This window comes from Saccostrea cucullata, unplaced genomic scaffold (assembly GCF_032062105.1).
Source record: "Saccostrea cucullata isolate Sc308-1 unplaced genomic scaffold, CSIRO_AGI_Scuc_v1 ctg3408, whole genome shotgun sequence".
Taxonomy (NCBI): domain Eukaryota; kingdom Metazoa; phylum Mollusca; class Bivalvia; order Ostreida; family Ostreidae; genus Saccostrea; species Saccostrea cuccullata.
In genome coordinates this window covers 54,289-76,821 of record NW_026940081.1, presented here as the reverse complement: position 1 = coordinate 76,821, position 22,533 = coordinate 54,289, and the positions used below count along the sequence as shown (strand labels likewise).

Genomic DNA, 22,533 nt, shown 5'->3' with positions numbered 1-22,533 from the left:
TGTGAATTTAATGCCCCCAGGGTCAAAGGCTCTGGTGTTAGGGCGGATCTCTAATGGTTATATATTGAAAATACATTAAATCTTTGAAAATCTTCTTCTCTTCCTGTGTATTAAGCAGATGAACTACAGTACCGACCAGGCCCAACCTTACACCAAAGCAGTCCCAGAAAGCAGTCCCCGGGACTGCTTTGGGACCGCTCTGGGACTGCTGTGAGACTGCTCTGGGACTGCTGTGGGACTGCTCTGGGACTGCTGCGGGACTGCTATGAAAAGCAGTCCCAGCAGTCCCAGCTGCCCCTGGGATTGCTTTCTGGGACTGCTTTGTTCACTCATGTGTGACATTGGTTCTGAGTGACAGATAGCTCCGCCCCCTTGTGTATTCTAAATTTGCAGGCTCCATGTTGTTTTGTTGCAGCAGAGAGGAGTTTAAAATGTTTAATAAGCAAGGATTTCTTACAATCTTTTAATAACTTGAGATAACATTTATTATAGATAAATTATAGTTTTAAGGACACAGGACATAAAAAATATTTTGTCTGCATTCAATGTCTTTATCATCCTTTAGTCAAATTCTAACACTGAACCTGTTAAACAAGCATCTGTTTCACAGCTAGCGCTGTAACACAGTGCTGATAAGCGGCTTGACCTCAATATGCATATTTCAAGCCCAGAGATCGGAAAGAGTCGGAAATGACGTCAGAGATGAGTTACAGCACAGATATGCTATTAAATGTTTCAGCCAGAGATACTATAAATCTTTCTTATCATTGATCGAAGACAAATAGTTTCCTTAATTGCCAGTAATGGTTTATATTTCTAAGTCATAAATAAAGAACTTGCACAATTACATTTCTTTGCGTTTAGAGTTATTCATAGTTTGTAAGGATGCCGTATTGTGCTGTTTATAATTGTTCAAGCTCCTCAAAAGTGGACAAAAATGTGTCATTTTTTTTGCTTCCCAAAAGATGCAGGTCTTCAAAAAACATGGGTACATTACTGCCGTAGAAGAGACCTTAAGTTAACAAAGTACAGTAAAATATGTGAGAAACACTTTACCGCAATTCAATATTCCCGTTATCCACCCCGGTTAGCTGAATTAGGTTATCCTAATGCCCGTGCGCAATTAAAGGATGATGATGTACCCGATGTTGAGTGGCCTACCCAAGACGAATGTTCAACTTCATCAAGCACTGAGAAAAAATCACCAGGGTTTGGTGCATTTAGAAAGCGACAAAGACTTGAGGTAAAAAAAAAACTAATTATTCTTTAACATATGATTAAACACTTATATGTCGTTCTTTATTAATTACCGGTATATTTGTGTCATTACCATTACATTTTTTTAAAAATGGTTAAATTGCTATGATGTAAATTCATTTGACATCAATAGAATTTTGTTGTTTCTTAATATTGATCATCTAAATAGTTGTTAATAATTGTTATAAATTAGTGAGCAGAGCAAGGAAAAAAGGGGACATGACCTCAATTTACAAATGTTTATGTCATAGTTTAAGTTTACATAACATTTTATGTATATCTTACATTGAAAAATAAAAAAAAAAATTTTTTTAATTTCTAAATAAAATTGTACATTAAAACAGGTATTAAAAGAGGCTATGATAGAGAGTGATGACAGTGAAGATAGTAATGAAGATGGAAATGAAAAAGTAGATGAAGTTTCTGAAACTGAACAAGAAACCCCTTCATCTTCTGTGAAAGGTGAGACAGTATTGGCTGAGAAGGCCATCCAGGCATTTATCCCCGACCCTAAAGTCAAAACAAAGACAAGAAGAATCCAAATAGGTAAATCAAAAATAGGTTTCAAGACAGTTGATGCTGAAATTCAGTGCAGTGATTTGCAGTACTGTATTAAGTGTGGACAGTCTACAGAGAATATATTGAATAGTCAAGAAGACAGTGTCAACACGGATGCGTATTTGGCAAATAATGAACATGAGGAATTAAGTTCAGATGAAGATTATGATAACAGAGATATTGACTCTGATTTCAATGCAAGCGATTTTGAAGATTCACAATTGGATGAGGAATCAGATGAAGAGGAGACATGTAACTACAGATTAGATGAAACTGATAATCCATCGGAAGAGAAATATTATGTTGTGTCAGAAAGTGCACTTTCTCAACTTTTGTCTGTCTGTAATGTTTGTAATGGAAAAAGTGTCCCACTTGTAGAATACAGCAAAGGCTCTATGATATCTACAGTGTCAACATGTGAAAATGGTCATATCAACAGATGGCAGTCACAATCAACACATAAGAAAATGCCATGGTTTAATTTACATCTTGCAAGTGCAATGCTTTTAAGTGGGAACAGCATATCAAAAGTTGTAATGCTTTTAAACCATTTAAAAGTTCTAGCACCAAGTTCCCGCACTATTTCCCGTCTTCAGTCCTGTTACAGTATCCCAGCAGTCATAGAAGAATTCGATTCACAACAAGCAGACTATTTTGATGAATTGCGCCGTAAGTAATAAATACATAAATTTATGTGTAACATATATATCTCTTGATTTTATTTCACATATGTCTACAACTATTTTTGTAACACTATAGTTACTTTTTCACCAGAAAAATCTCATGTCGTTCTTGGAGGTGATGGGAGATGCGATTCACCTGGTTACAGTGCAAAATACTGCAGTTACTCACTGATGGACCTTGAAACTAATAAAATCATTGATGTACAGTTGGTCCAGGTAAATATGATATAGAAATTGAAATGTCATTTTTAATGAATATTTTCTTTTAGATAATCTAATTGCCTTTGTCAATTTGCAGAGTAACGAGGTGAGAGGATCTACCCATATGGAGCTTGAAGGCCTTAAACGTGGACTGAGACAACTAACAGAATTAAATCGTGTCCCAGTGCATGATCTCGTGACAGATCGCCATGTTATGATCAAGTCATACATGAAGACTGAAAAACCAGAGATCAATCACTATTTCGATGTTTGGCACGTAGCAAAGGGTAATTTTTTTTTTTTTTTTCAATGATGATTTTTTGAATAACTGTAGCCTATAGTAAGTTGCCTAATGGCAAATATTTCAGGAATATCAAGAAAACTTGAGACATCAGCAAAAAAGCGTGGGGCTGGTCAAATCCGTCCTTGGATAAAAAGTATAGTCATGCAACCACACATACTGGGTTGCAGCGTCAAGTGGAAACAATGGGCAAATGAAGGTTGACAAATGGAAATCTATTAGCAACCATCTTATCAATGTCCATGAACATGATTCTGAGGTCTTTCCACGGTGTGAACATGGCCAGCTAAATGAACCTAGAGACTGGATGCAGCAAGGTCATTATCCAATTATTAAATCTATTTCCTTTTATTTTATAACTGTTACAAATTCCAAAAATGTACGCATTTTTTTTTTCCATTCTAGGCTCTAGATGCCACAAGATGGTAAAAGATGTTGTGGAGAGTCCCTATCTCCTTAGAGATCTTCCAAAACTGTCACCTGTTTACCAGACATATGGACTTGAAGTTTTTCACTCTGTGGTGAATCATTTCGCACCAAAGAGTACGCACTTCTTTTACATGCCAATGCTTGCAAGGTTTGTAGCCTTTCTTTTTTAATACATTCATAATTCTATAGATTAAAGTAAAAAAAAAGTCTTTAGAATTTTTTTTATTATTCATTTTCAACAGGTTGTGTATTGCTGCATTTCATTACAATGAAAACGGAACGAGACGTCAGTCAATAACAAGAGAGGGCGAACTACAGTGGAGTGTATCCTACCCAAAGGCAAAGAAAGGACAGGAATGTGTAGTAAAACCTCGCAGAGTGCCTGCAACCTTTGGTAATTAAGTTAAAAGAAGTGACTAACAGATGCTATAGCATAATTTTACATATATATATCTATTGAATCTATAATGAAATAATAAAAAAAAATCACTTAGTCTTACATGTATTTGCTTTCCTTATAAGATTTTCATTCTTATATTCTCTTGATTCCACAGAATATGTCGGAAAATTGCTGGAAAAGATTTTTGTTAGAAGACGACACTATCCTTCCTTAAAATTTGCCTATGATGATTTTGTGTTTGGTCATAAAGCTGATGAACCACGCCCACTGACTCATGAGTATGAAGACTTTGACAAAAATGAACTGATTAACAGAAGAACATCTAGATACAACAGATAAATTTTGTTGGAATGTGAAAGTTTAAAATGTGTTGTGTTTCAAAATGGAAATGTGTTGTGTTTCAAAAAAGATTGATGGGTGGACATCATATCATTATTTCATAAACGTGGATATTTGAAACCAGCATAAGACTCAGATGGAAATGTCTGTCTGATTTTGGATACCACACAAGCAGGGATAATTTTTCGTCTCTTTTTCCCTAGGATATGCCAGATCCAACGAGTGAATCTTCTGTAGGCCAAGTATCTATATAATCTGTAATATAAAATTAACCATGAAGAAAATACTATATCATAATTTACTTGACATGTTTCAAAGAAAAAATCAAAAACTTTTATAAGAAAAGTTATGTGTATACATTATCTTACTCATGTATTGGCTCATTGTCATCAAGGGGCCCATCAGTGTCTACAAACTCATACATGGAGACTTCCAGGACGTCAATATTGAGGCAATTTCCCTGAAACCCATCATGTTCTGTGATACACTTTAACTCCTTTGCTTCTACTTTTACCAAAATGGGTGCAATTTCATGGCAGCATAAACATTCTTCATTTGTTTCCATTACTTGGCACCTTTCACAGACACACCTTGTAATGTAAATCAAATTATATATTTACTGTTCATATATGAAATATATATATTGATAATGCTGATAATGAATGGGTGAACAAAAGTTTCATTTCTTAAATATAAACTAAAACTAGTAAAATATTTGTTTTATTTTCATACCATGCTAAATTCTCTCTGCGGGTTCCAATTACCCCATCTGCATTTTCCTCCTCCAAATCACCTCCCTCTGAATCTTCAGATTCACTTCTATCACTGCCTTGAGTTTGATTTAATAAAGGCTCAAAATTATAGGGTCTAATTTCTTCAGGAGCAAGGGAAAATCCATCTAACGAGTCTTCTTCCATTGTTTTGTTTAAGATAAAGCGAGAATTTGCAGGAAGCTCACCTCTGACGTAAAAATCGCCCACGTGACTCTTATCTCATTAATTGTCGGCATTGCTCGGAGAACTGCATCGGTTGGTATTTATAGATTACTACATCCAGCTGTGCCTTGTTATCTGATGCTTGTTTAACAGATTCAGTGTGAGAATTTGACTTAAGAATGCTAAGGACATTGAATGCAGACAAAATATGTTTTATGTCCTGTGTCCTTTTAGGAACTGCATATTTACACATATGTAATATAGAATATTTTTAAAAATAAAGTTGTTAAATAATTAAGTCAGGAGGCGATTTTTATTTCAAAAATATATAAAACCACATGCTCATGAAAAAAAATATCTACATGTAGATTTATTTTATTATTAAATCAAAAATTAAATACTCAACATTTTCATTTGGCACTATTTATATACAAGTAGATAAGATATTTTAATTGAAAAGGCTACACGTTTTACAAGCATCATGCTAAAAGAGTATTACATGTAACCCTAAAAAAATCTAACAATTTATTTTATGACATGAAATAAAATTATGCCACCATTCTTCCTTAACATAAGCAATGTGAACAATTATACGGGAATTTACAGACGAATTAGTTTTTAATTTATAAATAAGTTATTAAAAGGGTAAATAAAAAAAATAAAGAAATAATCAGTTGAAAATACCGGGAATTGTGATTTATTTCTTTTTTGTTTTGCTTTTGTTTACCTGGCCGATAATGTGTATAAATAAAATGGTATAAACACTTGCGCGATTTAAATCACCTTTGGGAAGCAAACCAATCATGCATGTTATTTGGGTACACGTATCAGTGTTACACATCATTGAACATGCTGCTCAATTAACAATGGCCCTAATTTCAATCTATGTAAAAAAATGTAATGCAAAAAAAAAGATAAATGAAATGAGTATAAATCTCTATCAAGATTAATTAAAGTTGAACATAATCTTCTGATTCTCTACTGGTCACTTATACAATTTACAAATAAAGCAATAATTTTTAAATTAACATGTACGTAAGTAAATAATAATCAATACTTAAAAAATATTACTTCGCAAAATTAGCAACATATTTTTCAAAAGCCCTAATACTTAAAAAATGCTTTAAGAGTATCCCGATAGTATGGATATCGGCCTCATCTATATTGATAAGATCTATTTAAAACTAATTCTGGTGAAATATATTTAATTCAATTTTAATTTTCTGTATAGAAAATAAAAATGGGATCCAGTATCAATTACATAAAACCCAAGATAATTGTGATTAAATATTCATGTTCAGTGTAATTCATTTATGTAGGTGTGTAAGCTTTAATTCTTCCTTCAATAAATATTACTTCAAATTGCTTCAAATCTATACGGGTACTGATCATATAAATGACCTTCGCATTGTAAAAATTCCTGGCATACTGCTCAGAAAAAAATTCAGCTGCCTTTTATAGTTCCATTGTTTATTGGCAATCTCATTTCTGAGTAAGCCCCGCCCCTTAAATTAATAAACCCCGCCCACTGAGACTGCTGGAACCGCTGTGGGACTGCTCTGGGACCGCTGTGGGACTGCTCTGGGACTGCTGCAGTCACCAGAAAGCAGTCCCCAGGACTGCTTTGGGACTACTTTGTGTCAGGTTGGGTCTGGTCGGTACTGTACCTATATAGTTATGAGGAGCCAGGGCCCAATTCCCAGAATTGTAAATTTCAAGGCCCCAGGTTCAGGGGTACCAAAGAGGGGGCTGTACTTATGTACTGAAAATGAATGAATTGATTGAAATCTGCTCCTTGGTATAATGAAATATTTTTTTTCCAAAGGCAAGGGTGCCTTTTCAAAAATTGTGCAATGTGTGGATCGAAGCATAAAGGTCAGGGGTCCATATAAGGCAGGGGCACTACTGATTTTTGTGGATTATTATTGATAAGTTGAAATGCATTTTTGTTCCCCAACTCTGCCTATGGGTATAGTTATGATTATCAATGATACCTCTTTCAAAATGTTGAATCCCATAGCACCTGGCTTAAAACATGACTTAAAAAAAAATCAATGAAATGTTTTTGCATGATGCTCAGGTGACCCATAAGGCCCATGTCTATTTTTGTTTTTTCTGTTTTTACATTTTTATACACCTCTTTTGACGGGACTCATTATGTTAGAGATTTCTTGTCCGTCTGTCTCTCTTCATTTGTCTGTTAGCTTTTCCCGTGTCCGACTCATAAAATTAATACTTTTAGACCTGGAGGTATACTTCATGTCCAGTTCACTTAATCAATTCGATATTGTCGACATTGCAATGTTGACAATGTTGATAAGATATTGTGTTAGCATTGTCAACATTGTTGATATTTCTACATGACGACATCGTCGACATCGCAATGTAAACAATGTTGATACAATATCGCGTTTACATCGTCTACATTGTTAATATTTCTACATGACGACATCGTCGACATCGCAATGTTGACAATGTTGATACGATATCGCATTTACATTGTCTACATTGTTATCATTTCTAAATGACGACATCGTCGACGTCGACATCGCAATGTAAACGATGTTGATACGTTTTACACTTTAGACTTAACCTCAACACGACAAAATCGCACCCTACTCTATACAAAATAAGGTTATTCTCGCACCCCACTCTATACAAAACAGGGTTAGTCTTCCAGTTCACTTAATCAATTCGATATTGTCGACATTGCAATGTTGACAATGTTGATACGATATCGTGTTAACATTGTCAACATTGTTGATATTTCTACATGACGACATCGTCGACATCGCAATGTAAACAATGTTGATACAATATTGCGTTTACATCGTCTACATTGTTAATATTTCTACATGACGACATCGTCGACATCGCAATGTTGACAATGTTGATACGATATCGCATTTACATTGTCTACATTGTTATCATTTCTAAATGACGACATCGTCGACGTCGACATCGCAATGTAAACGATGTTAATACGTTTTACACTTTAGACTTAACCTCAACACGACAAAATCGCACCCTACTCTATACAAAATAAGGTTATTCTCGCACCCCACTCTATACAAAACAGGGTTAGTCTCGCACCCCACTCTATTCTAACCAGGGTAAGTCTCACACCCCACTCTATACAAATACACAACTCTACAAATTAGGGTTAGTCTCGCGCACAACTCTACTAATTAGGTTTAGTCTCGCACACAACTCTACTAATTAGGGTTAGTCTCGCACACAACTCTATAATAATTAGGGTTAGTGTCGCACATAACTCTGTAAAAATTAGGGTTAATCTAGACACAACTTTACTTATAAGGATTAGTCTCGCACAAAACTCTATAATAATTAGGGTTAGTCTCACACAGAACTCTAATAATTAGGTTTAGTATCGCACAAAATGTAAGAATATTATGCGTCCACATGCTACTCGGTTCTTTCTAACTGGTTTCAATAAGGCATCTAAATCCATAATAAAAGTATACATTTTCCCTAAATAAATAACGTAACTGACTCAAAACAAATTAATTAAAATATTTTCCCGTACAATATGTCGTCGCTATATTTAGTTTATTTCTGACGTCACATTTACGCCGTCATGATAGCAACGATGTTAACAAGAAAAATAAGTAGGGCAATGTTGACACGATGTCGACTCAATATCGTCCAACATTGCGATGTCGACGATGTGAACGATGTAAACAAAGATAAAAACAAGGCAATGTTGACACGATGTCGACTCGATATTGACCAACATTGCAATGTCGACGATGTTAACGATGTAAAACAAGAAAAATAAGTGGGCAATGTTGACACGATGTCGACTCAATATCGTCCAACATTGCAATGTCGACGATGTGAACGATCTAAACAAAAATAAAAACAAGGCAATGTTGACACGATGTCGACTCGATATCGACCAACATTGCAATGTCGACAATGTTAACGATTTAAACAAGAAAAATAAGTAGGGCAATGCTGACACGATGTAGACTCGATATCATCCAACATTGCGTTGTGGACGATGTGAACGATGTAAACAAAAATAAAAAGAAGGCGATGTTAACAAGATGTTTACATTAAATTGGTAAACGATGTAATTAATATATACAGATATAAGCAAAGGTATTACTGTTATGTTGAATATGGTATGATATTTGAAGGACTAGTATTCTTACGATGTCGACAATATCGAAAAAAACATCGTGTACTGGACATACCGCAGAGGTATCAAACTTTGTCAGCTGATACATCTTGGGCTGAAGATATGTCTTACACAAAAAGTAGGTCGCTCTGACGCAAAGAAAATAAAATCATTGGATATTTTATGTTTTAAAAACTTTTTAGCATGGAAAGTTCAATTTATCTCTTCGGAGTCAAAGGTTAATTGTAGAAAGACTAGCTCTCTCATTCATTTCTTTAGAGCATCTCTAACCAAGCAGTCTTATCTTTATCCTCTGGGAACTACACAGAACTGTTTGTCATTTTATAGCATATATCATTTGATTGCCAGTCTTTTTTTTTTAAATTAAGCTGTGAAGACTAATCTGATATTGATTAATTTGATAGAAATTTGACAAGGTATAACACAACCAGTATTATAAAAAAAGAATAAAAAATCTATCAATGATGTAATATTTGTTATAATTAATCTCTACACCACAAGGGATGGACAAACAAATATTTCAAGGGATGGATAAATTATAGAAATCTTGACATTATTTTCTTGCTCTCTTAATTGTTTAAGATAATTTGATTGGCATGTTATGTCCTTTTTCCGATCGTCGATCTCCATTCATTCGTCTTTCCATCCATCAACTAAGTGTTTAGCTCATTTTGAAGGAAATTAATTCAAGATATTTATCACCTTGAAATTCTGGTACATGTACACCTTGGTGAATTCTTTTCAACTGCATAAACATTTTGAAACTGGATCTTTCATTTGTCTGATCACTCACCTGTTAAAATAAATAACTTTAAAAAAAATTTTGAAATATACACCCAATCATAAGAAACACAACACCTTGTGAAGATTATAAACAGGATATAACTTTGTACCCCCAAATAGTGAAGATATCTTTTTTTTTACTTTGCTAAATCACTTATTTAACTGTTGAATGTTCACCCCATTACCAGAAGTTTTCTGTTATCCCTCTTAACAAAATAAAAAAAAATAAGAGCATATTTAATGAAATCATTGGACTTTTAAGATTTGTTCCTGTTAATCGTAATTCATGTACTAATATCCGCGGTAAAATCTCTCTTTATTTTTTCGGATGTGATGCTTATACATACTTCCTGAAACTGAAAGCATGCATAAACCATGAAAAGGAGAACTGCATATTTAAATATACATAATGTACACTACATAACTGATTTGTCAAAGTTAAAGAGGGTCCTTCAGATGAGACTTTTAAAAAACCGAGGCAGGCTTTGGCATGATAAAACTCATTCACTGCTCAATGGTCCTGAGTGCCAAGTAAAGATCAAAAGCCCTTCACCGACATACGGTGACGTGTCAATTTGAGTGAAAATTCTGGAGAGGGACGTCAAACAATTCACAATAAACGAATTAATCAAAGTGAAGGATATCCTATTTTGTACATAGTTGTATCCCATATAGATTTTTCACCTTAAAATTATATGATGTAACCTTTCTTTTGAGTCTGAGTATATTTGAAAAAATTGACATCAATTCCTGAGGAACAAGCAACACATTTTTAGCTCACCTGAGCCGAAGGCTCAAGTGAGCTTTTCTGATCACATTTTGTCCGTCGTCCGTCTGTCCGTCTGTCCGTCTGTCTGTCTGTCTGTCTGTCTGTAAACTTTTCACATTTTCGACTTCTTCTCAAGAACCATTGGGCCAATTTCAACCAAACTTGCCACAAAGTATCCTTGGGTGAAGGGGATTCAAGTTTGTTCAAATGAAGGGCCACGCCCTTATTCAAGGGGAGATAATTAGGAATTAATGAAAATTTAGTGGTATATTCAAAAAATCTTCTTCTCAAGAACCACTGTGCCAGGAAAGATGAAACTTATGGGGAAACATCCTCAGGTAGTGTAGATTCAAGTTTGTTCAAATCATGACCCCCGGGGGTAGGGCGGGGCCAAAATGGCCCACCAAAGTTTTACATAGAAATATATAGGAAAATTCTTTAGAAATCTTCTTCTCTAGAATGACAAAGCAATAATTCATCATATTTATATGGAAGCATGCTCAGGTAGTGTAGATTCAAGTTTGTTCAAATCATGACCCCCGGGGGTAGGGCGGAGCCAAAATGGCCGACCAAAGTTTTACATAGAAATATATAGGAAAATTCTTTAGAAATCTTCTTCTCAAGAATGACAAAGCCATAATTCATCATATTTATATGGAAGCATACTCAGGTAGTGTAGATTCAAGTTTGTTCAAATCATGACCCCCGGGGGTAGGGCGGGGCCAAAATGGCCGATCAAAGTTTTACATAGAAATATATAGGAAAATTCTTTAGAAATCTTCTTCTCAAGAATGACAAAGCCATAATTCACCTTATTTATATTAAAGCATGCTCAGGTAGTGTAGATTCAAGTTTTTTCAAATCATGACCCCCGGGGGAAGGGCGGGGCCAAAATGGCCGACCAAAGTTTTACATAGAAATATATAGGAAAATTCTTTAGAAATCTTCTTCTCAAGAATGACAAAGCCATAATTCATCATATTTATATGGAAGCATGCTCAGGTAGTGTAGATTCAAGTTTGTTCAAATCATGACCCCCGGGGGAAGGGCGGGGCCAAAATGGCCGACCAAAGTTTTACATAGAAATATATAGGAAAATTCTTAAAAAATCCTCTTCTCAAGAATGACAAAACCATAATTCATCATATTAATATGGAAGCATGCTCAAGTAGTGTAGATTCAAGTATGTTCAAATCAAGACCCCCGGGGGTAGGGCGGGGCCAAAATGGCCGACCAAAGTTTTACATAGAAATATATAGGAAAATTTTTTAGAAATCTTCTTCTCAAGAATGACAAAGCCATAATTCATCATATTTATATGGAAGCATGCTCACGTAGTGTAGATTCAAGTTTGTTCAAATCATGACCCCCGGGGGTAGGGCGGAGCCAAAATGGCCGACCAAAGTTTTACATAGAAATATATAGGAAAATTCTTTAGAAATCTTCTTCTCAAGAATGACAAAGCCATAATTCATCATATTTATATGGAAGCATGCTCAGGTAGTGTAGATTCAAGTTTGTTCAAATCATGACCCCCGGGGGTAGGGCGGGGCCAAAATGGCCGACCAAAGTTTTACATAGAAATATATAGGAAAATTCTTTAGAAATCTTCTTCTCAATCATTTTCTAAAAAATAGCAAATTTATGATTGGTCATGGGAATACTTTTGGATTTAAACTTTTCAATAAAAAGCCATTTTTTACTAGTCCTACCCTTGGTTCTCAGGTGAGCGATGTGGCCCATGGGCCTCTTGTTAAAATCGTACTTTTTTCCATTTACACTTCGACTCTATATATCATATTTAACTTGAAATTTTTTTTATATACTCTTTTCTAATAAACGTGATGACTTCAATTTTCCAACGTAAAGTTTTCTTATTCATAAAACTATATATCTTTATCAAAAGCATGTTGGGGTTATGTCTCCCAGTTTATTCGATACGCAAGAGCATGTTCTTTTTGTAAACTTTATTTTTCAAGCAAAGTGACATTTTTATACCCCCGCAAACGAAGTTTAGGGGGGTATATTGGAATCACCATGTCCGTCTGTCTGTAGACAAGATTTTGTCCGGACCGTTTCTCTGAAAGTGTTGGATGGATTTGTCTGAAAATTTATACACTTATTATTCACCATATGAAGGTGTGCACCTGGTTTTTTTTTTTTATCATGATTAGATGATGTTTCTGCATTTTACAGGCGTTTTTTTTTTTTATTTTGTGATTTTGATTGGGTCATAACTAGAAAACTATTAGACTTACAATCATCAAACTTTGACAATTAATCCATCTTGGGTAGACGGTGTGTCACGACCTATTTCAAGGTCACTTTGACCTTTTATTTAAGTGATTAAGGCCTTATAGTTGCTTTTGTTAATTAAGAGTTCTTGATGGCTGTAGTTCAGATAAAGATCTTTCAATTGATGTAATGTAATTAAAACAAATTGATGTTTTAGTGTATGATTAAAACTGAATTAGTATTGTATGATATTATTAAAATTAATTATATATATGTGTTCATCGAAAAAAAATTACATTTCAATTTTCATATATTTGCAACAATTTGCAGTCATGTCTCACTAGAAATTTATAGTCTAAAGAATAATTTTTGAATTTTTTTTATTAGACTGTAGCATTTCCATTATTTCATAATATATTGCAATAAACAATTTAAAGCTGCAGATGGATATTTGTTAAGCTCTAACACAGCCAGTTTAGAATTATATGATGTATTATTTGTTTTAATTAATCCCTACACTGTAAGTCTCTTAGAGATGTATGTACAATATTTTAAACATGATAAGAAATGGAAATTAGATCATTGAAATCTGTGTCAATCTGTTAATTAAGGAGGAACAGGACCTTTCGCTGAAAAAATTCCTGTCAGTGAATATTTTTCGTATTTTTTATATTACTAATTTAATATGTACTTAACATTTTAAAACGGTCCTGTCATGGGATTTCTTGACTTATTTAAAAGATATCGCCCCACAAATACCACCCTGTTTAGAGTTTGTATGGAGTTTAGATACTGCAAGTTTACAGGCCCATAACGGAGTCCATAATGCGAGTTTTTGCGCACAAACGATAAATATGACAGATATCACTATATAATCAAATATTTCAGAATATTCATAGTGTTTAAATTATCTGAAAGCAATTGTTTTAATTTTATGCAGCATTTGGGTGGGATAATTTCTGCATTTTTCAAGGCAGCTCCAACGACAAAAACGTCATTTGGAAAAAAATCTGTCAATAAATATTTCTAAATTTACGATTGAATGCCAGTCTTTTGTCGTAATTATTTACTGCATAAAAATCACAGGGTGAAGCTTACCTCAATATCGCACAGGACATCGTTGAATTAGACTTAAGCATGATAAAAACGCTTCACTTTCGTATTTTTCGAGTGCGGGAAATCAATTGTGACGTCACACGAAAAAATAAACATTCAAAATTATCGAAATAGAGAGAATCTCTGCTACTTAACACGAAAAATATTAATTTAAAAAAATCTGCTTCAGAAATTTATCACAATACATTGACTGTGACCTATTTATTATGAAATAAAACTGATCATGACAGATATGTGTACTTGATCTCGCTGCACTGAGAATTCAAAAACTACGTCTATGACGTCAGTGACGTCAGACTGCACGGTAAAGAGAAACAAAGGTGTGGATAGGGCAACTTCACAACATCTAAATAATGGCAAGATCTATAAAACTTTTATTAATAATAATTGCTAAAATTAAATGTTTGAAAAACAATTTTAGAATTTATAGAAAAATTACATGTACACAGGAACAGTTGATTTTAACAACGTTTAACATGTATATCATCACCGATTATGACGTAATATGTCTTTTTAATCATGTGATATGTGTCCTGTCTCCCCTTAAGGGTTACTTAATTTTCTTGCACCCTAACCGATTTATGATTATCAACAATATCTGATGGGCTTATCATGCTGTGGCAAGGCACTTTATTAGACAATAGTGAATACCACTTACTTAATCCATAAAATATTTCTGAATTGGCACCTACTCTGAAAAACCCAGCGGGGGTATTTATCCCTATTGGACAGTTCTAGTTAAAATACATTGTAACTGTCTTCCTTAAATATTGTTTTATTTCATATACGTTTTTAACGGTGGGCGAAATATAATCCGGGAAATGTTTGATCTCTTAAGTCTAGATCTCAGAAATTAATGTTTAATTTATATCTATTTTACTAATTAAATATATAAAGAAAAAACATTTTACGAAAAAATATACCGGTAAGTAATGTTTAATTTTTTTCATTGCATTTTTGATAGAGTATGTAGAATTCTGGCTGAATTCTATTAAATCCTTTGGCGGCCCTGAAGCACCTGTCCTTATTGTTGCTACGCACACAGATGGCAGAACAGAAGATGTACGAGTGTATTTATGCATATTTATCATCATTAGTAACAGTGATAATTTCTGATGTCTCCAAACAATTTTCATTTTAGTTTATAAAAGAAGACAACGAAATTAAGATCAGATGTAAAATTCTGATGGATAATTAAGGAATCACGTATGATAATATTTATGAAGTAACCGTTATGATTTATGGTAAAGATATCATATATGCAAAATTTTGAAGAAAACATTCATTCTTTTTGTTTAATAATTAGGCTCATGTCTTTAATAAACATAGCTCGGCCTTTATCAGTATAATGCAAGTGTACTAAATTTCTTCGAAATGATCTCAAAACTTTCATTTCTATTTTAGGTATTATTTCTTCTTCTTTTAGAGTTTTAAATATATTCATTTTCAAATCATAAATAATGTTGTCTTATGTAAATTTTTCTTCATATCATTTTTTTCCAGACTTAGAAAGGGTTTAGGACTTTTTAGCTCACCTGAGCAGAAGGCTCAAGTGAGCTTTTCTGATCAAAATTTGTCCGTTGTCTGTCGTCGTCGTTGTCGTTAAATTTTCACATTTTCGACTTCTTCTCAAGGGCCAATTTCAACCAAGCTTGACAAAAAGTATCCTTAGGTGAAGGGGATTCAAGTTTGTTCAAATGAAGGCCCACGCCCTTATACAAGGGGAGATAAGTAAGAAATAGTGAAAATTTGATGGTATGATTTAAAAATCTTCTTCTCAAGAACGACTGTGCCTGGAAAGATGGAACTTATAGGGAAGCATCCTCAGGTAGTGTAAATTCAAGTTTGTTCAAATCATGACCCCTGGGGGTAGGGAGAGGCCAAAATAGCCGATCAAAGTTTTACATAGGAATATATAGAAAAAAATTCTTCTCACGATCTATAGGCACAGGAAAGATGAAACTCATGTGGAATCATCCTCAGATAGTGTAGATTCCAATTTGTGCAAATGATGATCACTGGGGTAGGGTGAGGCCAAAATGGCTGATCAAAGTTTTACATAGGAATATATAGAAAAAATTCTTCTCACGATCTATAGGCACAGGAAAGATGAAACTCGTGTGGAATCATCGTCGGGTTGTGTACATTCAAGTTTGTTCAAATCATGACCCCTTGGGCTAGGGTAGGGCCATAATGGCCGATCAATGTTTTATATAGGAATATATAAGAACAATCTTTAAAAATCTTCTTCACAAGAACCCCTAGGCCAGGAAAGTTGAAACTCATGTGGAATCATCCTCAGGTAGTGTAGATTCACGTTTGTTCAAATCATGACCCCGGGGCTAGGGTGGGGCCATAATGGCCGTTAAAAGTTTTACATAGGAATATTTAGGGAAACCTTTTAAAATCTCCTTATCAAGTACTTCAAAGCCATGATTAGTGATATTTATATGGAATCATCCTCAGGTAGTGTGGATTCTAGTTTGTTCAAATCATGATCCCATGGGGGTTAAAATTCAAACCCCCTTCCCCACAATGTTACTAAACTTTCAGTTCTGATCTGATATGTGCTTTTTCTTAGCCGATGTGCTCAGGTGAGCGCTGTGGCCCCTGGGCCTCTTGTTATGATTTTATTTAAATTGATACAGATGATAAAGATACAAATGGGAGAAGGAAATGTTAATTAAATATTATAACTTTTAAATTATAATAAACACATTAATAAATTTTAATTAATTTAGGATATAGATGATTATTTTACGGATCTATGGCGGTCCCTACCAGAGGTCGACAAAACATGGCTGTCCAATCATCGCAGTGAAGAAAACGAATTTGCATTTGAACTTATTAACATAGATGAAGATGAAAGAACTCAGAAATTGCAGTCGCTCAAGAAATCCCTTGTTGAAGTAGTATCCAATAAACTGGACACAAAAATTCCGGTTCGCTCATCTTGGGCCTTACTAGAACACCTCTTACGAGATTCTGGAAAACCAATCATATCGTACGAGGAAATTCAGGAAATGAATAGAGAAGTTCCTGAGCAATATCGCTTAGAAAGCGAAGAAGAAATACCTAATTTTTTAACATTCTTTCATGATCATGGGATTCTATTGTATTTCAAGGGAGAAGGGACTGGCACACACGCAATCCTAAGCTTACAATGGTTTTCTGATGCATTCTCTAGGCTTATAGCGGATAAAAAGCATATCAACAGAGACTGCAAGAGACAACATATTACAGAATGGGAAAAATTCAACAAGACGGGAGAACTAAACAGTAAGTTGGTCGAAGCTCTCTGGAAAGATGAAAAAGTGGAGTCAACAAATGCGCCATCGTACATAGAGTACAAAACGGAACTAATGAGTTATATGGAGAGACTCCGAATGTTGGTCAGTATTGGTGAAATAGGTAAAGGCCAGTCTTGGTATGTGCCTTGTATGAACAAAAAGCCGTTTACAAAAGACATCATTAAAGCAAAAGCATGTTCCTCAATTCTGTGTTTTCGATACACATCATTTGCCATATTTGTGTTTTATAGGCTCGTAGCTTATTGCATGAGTTCTCTCAAATGGAAAGTTGTACCGGACAAAACCGATAGATGTCTTTTTCAAACAGCAGCAGTTTTTAAATACAAAAACCACACTGTTTTACTCGGTATTTGTGATAAAGACATCCAGTTGCAAGTTGTGGTCAATGCTATGGACATAAGAACTGAAGTCTCCTGTGAAATAGGTCGTTTAATAGACATGGGCCTACATGAACTCACTCAAACATTTGAAAACACAAATTTGACTTTCCAGAAAGGATACAAATGCCAAAATATATTTTGTGACCAAAATGATATTTCGTTTACTCTAGTAGAGGACCTTTGTCAATTAGGACTTGAAAACATCGAGTGTTCCTGCTGTCCAATTGGAGAAAACCACCAAATAAATGTACAAGAAACTAGGAGATTCTGGGAACAGGTAATTAATATAAATATGTCTCTACTTCCAGTCGCCTGTATGCTTTAGAGTTGCTGAGTAAGCTAGGAGTTCATCCTTACGTGGTGGGTTCGAATCTCAACTTGGGACGTGAACATTTGTCCTTTGGTTTAGACCATCTAAATTAAAGTCCTTTGTTGCAGTAGTTGTTGGTATAAAAATAATCCCTTACTGCTCAATGACCTTGACTGCCGAGCATAGTTCCATATCTCTAGCTGTGTTGTCCTTATCTACTTAAAAATGAAAATCTAAATCAAGAAATATTACTTATCTCCGGTCTTTAGTGCCATTTTGGCAAGATGTTACAATAAATGTCTACGCAATACCCCCCCCCCCCTCCCCCCTTCACTCACAGACGCACTTCTACCATGATCAAGGCGTGACTGAAAACAGGAGAAGAAACGTAGTAAAGTATTCATAAGTGCATTATGATCGCAGTAGGGTTTTTTTTAAACATGTTAGAAATAATGGCTTGTTTGGGATAATTGTCGTAAAATTGCAGCTCTGTATGAACGGGGGGGGGGGGTGATCAGGTGGGGAAACAATTAAAAATCCGTACACGGAATGTCAATCCGTATAGTGAGAGTATATTAAGGTATTGCAGGAGTTAATAATTAAAAAAGCTAATCTATCCATTCTTATACAGCTACTGTCATTTGATCACTTTTGTCCTTGTTACGTGTGACCGGTCACGGTAGCCTAGTGGTAGAGCGTTCGCTTCGTGATCGGGAGGCCCGGGTTCGATTCTCGATCGCGGCGCCGCGTCATACCTAAGACGTAAACAAAGGTAGTGACTGTTCCTTCGCCAAGCGCTCGGCACTAGAAGTGAAAGTCACGGGTCTTTCGGATATGACCTTAAAAACGTAGGTCCCGTGTCGCGGTAGGCGTTGGCACGATAAAGAACCCTCACTGCTCAATGGCCCTGAGTGCCGAGTATAGGTCTAAATTTGAAGCCCTTCACCGGCATCGGTGACGTCTCCATATGAGTGAAAAATTCTCAAGAGGGACGTTAAACAATATACAATCAATCAATCAATCAATCCTTGTTACGTGTATGTAATTTCAAGCAGCATCTAAAAAATGGTCTATTCAAAAACATGTGATTAAAGTTTTTTGTAGCAGTTTTTTTTTCAGTACTTCTATGTCTGATTCTACACATCAGATGGTTCTTGTGTGTTTCATTCTACCAGTCAATGGTTCAAATGCTGCTATTTCAGCAAAGGAATGACCAGGGTAATATTTTTGGAGAAGGTGAACATTTTTTGGTGAAGTGTTTGGGTAGGTTTCATTTCCAATTAACTCTAAGCCCTATATTGACCAAATTTGCATGAATGATACATCTAAGGATGCACACTACCAGGCTTGCTTCAGATGCTGAATCTGACCTACATTTTCCGGATGTTTGAACTGGTTAGTGTTTTTGGTGCTGGCCCCATTTTCAAGAAGGATATTTAGACAACAAACAGTATTCAATCTCGAAGTCCACAAGACAGAAAACACAGACCTCCGAAATATCAGAGGTTGGATCAGGTGCCATGGAGAAGTGAGCATCCCCTGCTGATCGGTCACGACTGCTGTGTGCTACTTGTCATGATCAGGAAATAACAGAAAATCCGTCGTCAAGTCAAGAATATAAATTCTGGAGTAACAATACAAACGTCATCATTTGATTCAATGAAAAAAGTAGTTTTGAGCCCTATAAGGACCAAACTTTTTTGATTGATACATCTAAGAAAGCATACAACCAGGCTTGCTTCGGATGCTGGATTCGAATTACATTTCATTGTAACTATGAGCCCTTTAATGATCAAACTTGCATGTATGATACATATAAGGATGCATACTAGGCTTGCTTTGGATGCTGAATCTGACCTACATTTTTTGGATGCGTGAAAAGGTTAGTTTCTATGCACGTTTCATCTCAAAGTGACTATGAGTCCTATGCTGAGCAAACTTGCATGGATGACACATCTAAAGAAGCACACTAATAGACGAGTTTCAGATGCTGAATTCGACATACATTTTCCAGATAATGGACCTTGCAGGTAAAATGTATAGTTGCAGGTCTATCACCAAGAAACTACAACACCTATATCAATTAAATATGTACAAAGGATGCATCAAGGGATGAAAACTCTCAAACTTGCTTCAGATGCTGGATTTTCTTGATTGGCGACTACTTTGAAGTTTTTCAATAGATATATTTCAAAGTTACTGCAAGCCCTTTCAGATCAAAATTGTATACATTTTGGATGTACACTTTTTAAAATTTTGGTTACTGTAGATCAATACATTTTTGTGACACCTTATTTTCACGAGATAGTCATTGACTCTTTATAAGCGAGACGTAATTTTCACGAAGTGTTAATATTTCATTATATAATCTTAAGGAAAATTATTATACGTGAGAATGAAATTTTGGCGTGCCCAATGCCTCGCGTAATTACGCGAAAATAAAGTTCTTGCGAATATTAAGTGATTTACAGTAATTGTCCGTTCCTGCACAAAAGGTCCCGGTGAGATTATCTTATCCCAATAGCTTTGAACGTTAGTCTCTTTTGTACACTAATGTTACTTATAACACAATGTTTTATGCTTACAATTGACAGAATACATGGATAATAAATCTAGAATTTTCTAGAGGTTGTTAACACATGATATTAATTGAACATCCTGGACATATACAGTGTACAAACTGTAAGAATGTTCTAGAAAATAGGACCATACATACTGAGCACTTGGAATATTTGGGAAGTTTCCCATTGTTACTAATTATATAACACACCTAACAACACAGAACATACGATTTATCATTGAGTCAAATGCTGACTGACGTTTTTCATACCAATTATTAGTCAATTGTTTATACACTGCATTGACAAAGAATATTTCGATAATTTCCCTATCACAACAAGGAGCTCACAATCGACGTGACCAGTTATCAGGGGATATTCACTCCTCCGAGGCATCTGATACCAATTTTAATGTTTCGGAGGTCTGTGTTTGCTCTACTCTTATTTTGCATTGTTTTATGGATTTTTAATCTTGAATAATGTTCTTATTCTCCCTATGTCTATGAATCTTTCAAACAAAAGCAACAATATTATCAGCCATTTCGTGTATAACATTTAAATGCTGCATATTACGTCTTTTAATTAATAAGAGTGATCCATGACTATTTGCAATTTCATTTACACAGTTTCAAATCTTTCAAAAATACATTTTTATGCCCCCCCCCCAACCCCAACCCCCATCGAAAGATCGGGGGTATATTGTTTTTGTCCTGTCTGTCTGTTTGTTTGTTTGTTTGTCCCACAACTTTAACCTAGCCCATAACTATTGAGTGGTTGGGGCTGTGGCTTTCATAATTCATAGGTGTGTTACTTGTGACATGACCTTTCTTTGGGTACCACCTAATTTGACCTCTTGACCTCGACCTTGGAGTTTGACCTATTTGTTTGTTTGTCCCACAACTTTAACCTAGCCCATAACAGTGGTCTATTGAGTGGTTGGGGCTATGGCTTTCATAACTTTAACTTTCGCCATAACTTTTGAACAGATCGAGATAGAGATTTCATATTCAAAATGCATACTCCACTAAATAAGCACTTTCAACTGAAACCAAGGACAATGACCTTTTGACCTTGAGTGTGAGCAATATGCTAAGAATAGATTTTTTGAACTTTCGGTATAACTTTTAAACCATATGAGATAGAGACTTTAAATTTGGTATGCCTACTTCACTAATTCAGTGTATTCAAACGACACCAAAGTCAATGACCTTGTGACCTTGACTCTAACCTTTATGCTAAAAATAGCTTTTTCGAACTTTGTTGCCGCCGGGGGCACAGTGTTTCACAAACACATCTTGTTTGAATTTATTTTTTCACATAAAAACAACAAAAAATCCACTTACTCTGACATCAGTGTAACACATTGAAATAATGTAGATTAAAAGATTTAATTGATTATCAATATCATTTTTTTAGAATCTTAAAGAAACAGAACCTTCCCCAACTGTATCACAGGTCCCTTTGGAAAGGATTGACGGGAGAGGTAAAGCAACTAATAGAATTTTTTTTTCATATTGTACACTCTATTTATACAAGTTGGTTTAATATTATAAAAGAAGAATGATTTCAACATTTAAAAAAGTGATAAAATATCATTGATTGTTGATACAATTTGTAATCTAAGTAAGGTCTAGGATACGAACATTAAAATTATTTTGTATCATCGGCAATTAAAACGGGGGGATCGCTTAGCAGCAGATGAGAATAGGACCGCTGCTTTTTGTCTGTCTGGGGTCTGGGTTCTGTTCGCACTAAAAGTTGTTCGCGGGAAAAGTGTGTTACATAACACTAACTCTTTCAGGA

At 35.0% G+C, this 22,533-nt stretch overlaps 2 protein-coding genes and 1 pseudogene across 2 annotated transcripts in view; 2 read left to right on the top strand and 1 right to left on the bottom strand.

Moving 5' to 3' along the window:
• LOC134254726 (uncharacterized) overlaps positions 1 to 22,533 on the top strand; it is a 46,786-nt gene that overhangs the window by 7,972 nt on the left and 16,281 nt on the right. The window contains exons 6-8 of the mRNA XM_062737260.1: positions 15,136 to 15,233; positions 16,913 to 18,139; positions 22,147 to 22,213. Of these exons, the coding sequence (XP_062593244.1) occupies positions 15,136 to 15,233; positions 16,913 to 18,139; positions 22,147 to 22,213 (1,392 nt within the window). The remainder of the gene's footprint in view (positions 1 to 15,135; positions 15,234 to 16,912; positions 18,140 to 22,146; positions 22,214 to 22,533) is intronic.
• On the top strand, positions 510 to 4,168 carry LOC134254723 (uncharacterized; annotated as a pseudogene).
• LOC134254725 (uncharacterized) lies at positions 4,267 to 5,317 on the bottom strand. The gene is made up of 3 exons (XM_062737259.1): positions 4,901 to 5,317; positions 4,537 to 4,758; positions 4,267 to 4,423 (listed from the first exon to the last, which is right to left on the bottom strand). The coding sequence occupies exons 1-3, from the start codon at positions 5,083 to 5,085 to the stop codon at positions 4,267 to 4,269; spliced, it is 564 nt and encodes a 187-aa protein (XP_062593243.1). The 5' UTR covers positions 5,086 to 5,317.